The 6,737-nt window shown below is 33.4% G+C and overlaps 1 protein-coding gene across 2 annotated transcripts; it reads right to left on the reverse strand.

The window, feature by feature from the left end:
* Nucleotides 1-2,746: 2,746 nt before the first annotated feature.
* On the reverse strand, nucleotides 2,747-6,372 carry LOC108476813 (serine/threonine-protein kinase TOR-like). 2 transcript variants are annotated; one of them, XM_053023414.1, is made up of 10 exons: nucleotides 5,943-6,372; nucleotides 5,779-5,852; nucleotides 5,591-5,663; nucleotides 5,305-5,394; nucleotides 4,210-4,350; nucleotides 3,994-4,122; nucleotides 3,689-3,854; nucleotides 3,412-3,522; nucleotides 3,255-3,306; nucleotides 2,747-2,825 (listed from the first exon to the last, which is right to left on the reverse strand). In XM_053023414.1, the coding sequence occupies exons 2-9, from the start codon at nucleotides 5,823-5,825 to the stop codon at nucleotides 3,299-3,301; spliced, it is 765 nt and encodes a 254-aa protein (XP_052879374.1). In that variant the 5' UTR covers nucleotides 5,826-5,852; nucleotides 5,943-6,372; the 3' UTR covers nucleotides 2,747-2,825; nucleotides 3,255-3,298. The 2 variants fall into 2 exon arrangements, with proteins under 2 accessions (XP_052879374.1, XP_017634645.1); XM_017779156.2 differs by lacking the exon at nucleotides 2,747-2,825 and having other exon boundaries at nucleotides 3,163-3,306.
* Nucleotides 6,373-6,737: the final 365 nt, after the last annotated feature.

Below are 6,737 nucleotides of genomic sequence, written 5' to 3' on the forward strand. Positions count from 1 at the left end.
CACACAAAACCATTGCCCGAAGCTCAATCACATGTATCGCATCCATTATGAACTCGGACCACTCAACGAGCTCGGATGCTAGCATCCATAATGATCTCGGACCACTCAACGAGCTCGGATGCCACATATATTACGAACCCGGACCACTCAACGAGTTTGGACTTCTTAATTCCTAGTGACATGTCACTTGTATCCTAAACTATTCCTAAGGTTCAAACGGGATTTTCCTTACTTGCACAAGGCATACTTTGTCGTACTTGCTCGTGATGTCGTATGTAACGGCCATAATATCATTTATGCTTTCATAACAACCAATAAGCATATAACTCATAATAATAAGAAAACATTTATCACATAATATCAAAACATTAAAAACATGCTACAACACCACATTATTTGCATATGTACTTACCTCGGTACAAAAATGATGATAATCGAGCTTAATAGTCGTATATTTTATTCTTCCCTTGATCAAGACTCGATTCACATTTTTCTTGATCTATAATTCCAATTTAACTTGTTCATTAATCACATTATTCAAATTAATCCATAATTCATGCCTTGGTAAAATTACCTTTTTACACCTAACTTTTCACTTATTTATGATTTAGTCCCTAGGCTCGTATAATGAAATGCATGCATTTTCTTTGTTACCCAAGCCTAGCCGACTTTTTCTTGTACTCATAAAACATATCAAACTATCATATTCTTCCATTAAACATCAAAACACAAAATTCTCACGTATGGGTCAATATTTCAACATGAACCCTAGCTTAAAATATGGTTAGAAATGGGCACATCATGTTACGAGGATTTCAAAAATGTAAAAAACATTAAAAACGGGGCTAGAACGGACTTACTTCCAAGCTTGAAAAGTTTGAAAACCCTAGCTATGGTTCTCCACAAATTTCAGCAGCTAAGGAGGAAGATGGACAACATTTTCACTTGATTTTTCCCTTTTTATTTCATTTAATTACCATGACCAAAATGCCCTTAGGGTTTTTCTTTCAAATTTTTCCTATGCATGTCCATTTTTGTCCAAAATTATGGAAATTGGTTAAATTGCTAATTAGGACCCTCTAATTCATAATCTAAAGAAATTTCATGCTTAAAGCTTCGAGAATGCAAGTTTTACATTTTATTCAATTTGGTCCTTAAAATTCATTTAGACATTTTATGCATAGATTTTCTTCATGAAACTTTCACATAAGCATGCATTCATATTATGGTCCTCATAGAAATCATAAAATAATTAATTCCATCTCGGATTTGTAGTCTCAAAACTACTATTTCGACTAGCCCAAATTCGGGATGTCACATCATAACTAGTTAATTAATAGGTAACTTGATAAAACCCAATTTTTGAAGTTAATTAGGAACACTGAATGAGATAATCTTCTGCCTACTTAATTGGATTTAATTTCAATTGTTGTTTGGTTGTCTGTAATTTTAGTTAATTTATGTTATTTTTATTAATTACTTTTAATTTTTTTATCATATACTTTTGGATTATTACTATTTAGCCCTATTAGTGTAGAAAATTAGTCTGAGTTTAATTCAACCTTCCTTGGGTACAATCTTCGGAATACTTCTCGGAGTGTTTCATTATAACATTTTTCTATATTACAATTTGACCCGTATGCTTGAGGACACCACTGCTTTACCTCTTATCTATTTTGTTGCAGTATTTCCAGTTCAGATGTTTGCACGTCTGGCAGTGGTCAAGTTGTTGGCATTGTTGCCGGGTAGGTTTCGGCGTTAAACTAAAATTTTATTTTCTACATGTTAATAGGATAAATAGGAAAATTTAGATTTATGGATATCAATTTTAATTTTAGTTATTTTAATTTTATTTTAAGTCCCTAATTCTATTTTAATTTGAATTCTTTAATTCAAGAACTTGATTATTCGTTGGGATAAATGATGACAACTCTTTTGGGACAGACAATATTGAACACAATTTGGACTCAACCAAGTATAGCAAAACTAGTTATTCATGAAAATCACTTTGAGATTAATCCTGCACTGCTAATTTGGGTGTCCATGAATCTGCAGTATACAGTACAGCAAAACTGACTTTTACCGGCGTTTTTTTAGGCCTTTAGCGGCGCTTTTACAAGTGCCGCAGAAAACGCCACTATAGATGGCACCGCTAAAGGTCATGGCTTTTAGCGGCGCTTTTCCCACAAACGTCACTAAAAGTCATGGCCTTTAGGCGCTTTTTGAAATTAAAAAAAAATAAAATTAAAATATAAAAAAATTAAAATTCGTTATCAAAATATTGAGAAGAATAATGTCCATGATTTAAATATAAAAATTTTCTATTAAAATTCATTATCAAATTAAAATAAAAATAAAAATATAGAATCAAAACTAAAATAAATAATAAAAATTAAATTAAATATAAATATAGAATCAAAATAATAAAGCACCAAACTTGTATACGCCCACCATTATAAGTCACTAAAAGCAAGAAAACAAAATGACTTAATTCATGGAATTCACGAATGTTAACATCGACATGAGTTTAAAACTTTGCCTTCGGAAGGATGTTCAAAACCGAATCCACAATAGATCGAAGCAGCTCCGGTTTCAACAAAGAAGTTTCGAATCCCAAACCGTGAATTCCAACATACCCCTACACCACATAAAAAGAACATTGCTTTACACCAAAACTAGCAGATTATATTAGAACATTGTTTACCTTAAAAATATGTATAAATTAGAATCAACTAAGGTTAAAATACCTGAGGAAGTGCTTTGACACAGCTGCGATAAGTATAAAGCACTGATGCCATCTCCTTCCCATCCTGGATAAATGTGTTCTGCCATGCCATCAAATACAAGATCAAAGACTAAAACAAAACACTTTTGTAATTAAAAACACTATGTCAAACTAAGTTTAATAGCTCCACCAAAATACATCTTAGAAGGAAAGGACACTTTGCTCACAAAATATCTTTGTTTTTCACTCAAACTAGTAGTTGACAAGCACATATAATCATAGAACTAGTACCATCCAATCCTCTTCTTAAATGTAATAAAAAGAAATTGAGGATGTTTGGTGCAATTAACTCAATAAATTTTAAAAAGAGAGGAAGAAGAAGAAGAAATTGCAAAACCTGTAGATTTTGAGCCACCACCCAAGTAACATAAGCCAGGTTCAATGCAAAAAATTGCATAGCACGGTTTAGTGAATCATGATTGTGAATTCCAAGATAGTTTTACAAATTAGTAAATATACGATATCCTACCATTCTACGTGAAATTCTTTCAACATATCTGTCTATAAGCAACGTTAAAATCCTGCGACAAGCAAAGGATATAATTGGATGTTTGCTGCACATGCTATTGAATGGAAATATCCAGTGACAGCTGCAACAACGAACTGAGAGGCAATAGATGGAAAACCTCTTAAAGTATAATGAGACATGACAGCTGTATTGAACAACGCCCATGCATCCCATGCTTTTGCCCATTTTGTCGCACATTGAGTGGCATTCCTAAATGCTGTCAGGATCTCTATGGAACCAAAAAAAAACATTTACCAAGAGGGAAAAAAAAGATAAAAATTTCAAGCATTTATGAACCAATAAAAAATGCTTCTTTTATTTGGTTCCATAACAAGTAATCTGATGAAAATGAGGAAAATATACTGCAAAAGAAGTAATATCAAGCTATTAACTACCTTGTATGGAATCGTCATCCAATCCAGGTGATACTGACCACTGCCAAGCTCCAAGTTTATGATACACACGAGCCAGGAGTGGAACATTTGCATTTGTACCACTCGTTGAAGCAGTTGATGCAATAGATTGGATATTTAGGGAAATTGAAAACTCTCTAACCAAATTCTGCAATGGTGATGTGAATCATGTAACTGCTAAGAACTTAGAAACAAGTAGTAAATGCTCACAGAAGGTGTACTCATTATAGTAGATTATGCAAGACAAGCAAGAACAAAGATAAGTGCACTTGATGGAAAGAGGATACCTGCAGTCTGGCAAATGCTTCCTTTCGCTTATGATCATCACCAAGCGACCATTGATATTTCAAGTAAGCCAGCATAACTTGAGGAGGCCCGTGATATCTTACATTTTCAGGAGACGCTTCTGGATCATACTATGCAACATCCAAAATAAGGTCAAAGTAAGAATATCAGCACACTTTCATATTCTGGCAGGTTTAGAAAATGCAAGAAGTAGAGACCTGTAAAAGCTTAATTAAGGTAGACCTAGCTTGACTTATCCTTCCATTCTTCCGACAGAGAGAAGCAAACTTGAGCCAGGTTTCAATATCTTCAGTTGGAGGTAAAACAAGAGCTCTAACAGCCAAAAGAACTTGCCAGACCTACATATTTGAAAATATAATCAACTAACAAGCATAATGATAATGAGACACATAGCAGGGGAAAGAGTACAAACAGTACTAAACTCATTCCACTTAAGAAAATGCGAATACTTAGAGAACAACAGCTCTAACAGCCAAAAGAGGCTGATCTACAAGGATAGCCCTTTCAATTGCCTATAAGATTAGCACCGTAATACAAACTTGTTAGATAGTAAACATGCATCATAAGACAACCGTCAGCAAGTACAGATTAATCTGCCATCCTAACTGAAATCTGAAGTATTAAATCTTTCCATACTGACCTATGCAGACCTCAAATAATGTTTTGTTAAGAAAGTTACTAAACAATGTGAAGCTAAAGCAAAATACAAGTGCTACAGTGAAAAAAGGCATGGCAGTAGGGAGGAAAGCTTGGCAGGGAGGATAACGAGACTTATAGAGAAATAAAAGAGGCAGCTGGGATCCCATAGAAAATAAAGCTCAATCTTGTATCACGTTGAAAAAGATACTTGAAGTAAATATTGGAACATCCTTACATTAAAGGAAAAGATAAAAAATGAAAGAGGAAATTAAAGAATGGGGACACCAAATAAGCACTTAAAACTATTATTTATTATATAAAAATAAAGGTAGAAAGAATTTCTCTCTATTCCAGTCTGCCAATTATAACTTCATAGTATTAGATACAGAAAAACTACCCGCTGAATATAGGTTAACGATAGCAATACTAATAGACATCCACTTCTCATACATAATAATCTTTCTGAAAGGATGTAAAGACCCCTTATGAGAACAACGATAACAAAAATATTATGTACGAGGGTATAGGATTAAATGTTAACATGGGTTTTACCTCTAAAAAGCTGTAAATTTACCTACTTAAATTATTAGCAAAAAGAAATAATATGCATGAAGATGAAAAGAAAAATATTAACGACCTTGATAATATCTTACCAAGCTAGTCACGTAAGTCTCTGTCTTAGCATATTCTCTAGGATATATTCTGAAGTCAACAGCCAAGATACACAAGCATGTGATAAACATCTGCAAAATTTTCCCACTGAAAATTTATTACAAATTAAACAATGTACCAACAGCCAAGATACACAAGTAAGTGACAAAGAATATCAATAAATTCCCACTGAAAATCTATCACAAATTCAAAAAGGTACATTAAGCAAAGATAGTAATTTCAAAAGAAACCAATTTGCATAATATACAAGCAGGTAAGACACTGTACCGTAACAACCCTATAAGATGATATGCTTGCCCTTGAAGCATTAGGTCCTTCCATGTAAGGCAAAGAGTAAGTTCTGCATTAGAAGGCTTTGAGTTAATATACTTTTACATCAACAACACAGTTCTCTGTAGAATAATGAGTAATGATTGAAGAAATAACGCATATATGAAACTTTCATCAAGTTCTACCTTTTGACTGCAGTAAAAAAGATCAGCAAGAACAATAACCCAATCATGCATATGTATACCCACTCTGCTAGAACCTATTACACCAATAACTCTTTTATCAAACAACAAAAGTCAAATTTAGGGATTCCAACAAAATCTTTAGAATGCGAACTGGGAGTACTTACAGTGAAAATTAAAAGTGTGGGTAGAATAATGAAGACATAATCCAAAGCTACTGAGGCTAGGTAAGACTTTAAACTCCTACAAGTATCTGCTCAAACAGATTCAATGATAAGCACTCATGAATTCTACAAAGCCATATATGTGTAGAATCAGAAGGCAAGATCTCTAGCAGAAGCGAATAGGGAAAATGGGTGGAATCGTTTTTTCGAGTTTGGGCCTTTTTATGGGAGAGAGAAGGGTTGGAAAGGGCCGGTTCATTCTGGGATTTTCGTTATTCGTCTTGTGGATTTTGCTGCTTATGGAGCCTTTTCTTATAGTAGAAAGAAAATAAAAAGAACATGAAAGAGAGAGCGAAAGACAAGAGAAAGCAGATGAAAAACATTTGCAGGGATTATTAGTTTGAAGTTTATGAAACAAAACTAAACATCTGACACCACTAATGTGACCCCAGTCGGAAAGTAGTTTCGAGACCACAAAATCGAGTTATAAAAATAATTAATTATTATAGTTGATGCTCATTATATGTACATATGCATGTGTGAAAATTTCATGTTTGAATTTTGTTAATTGTAAGTAAATTTTATCAAATAGGACTTATGTGAGAAAATTTAGAAATGTGTTAGGCAAATTTAAAGTGGCCAAATAATGCGTGAGTTATTGACATGAGGGACTTGCATGTCAAATGGACCACTTTTAATTTAGTGGCCGGCCATGATGATGGTTGATAGATATTATATGTATTTTTTTTTTAGCATGATAATAGTTAATGGTTTTATAGTATGGAAGAAAGATTAATT

Source organism: Gossypium arboreum, chromosome 12 (assembly GCF_025698485.1).
Source record: "Gossypium arboreum isolate Shixiya-1 chromosome 12, ASM2569848v2, whole genome shotgun sequence".
NCBI classification, from domain to species: domain Eukaryota; kingdom Viridiplantae; phylum Streptophyta; class Magnoliopsida; order Malvales; family Malvaceae; genus Gossypium; species Gossypium arboreum.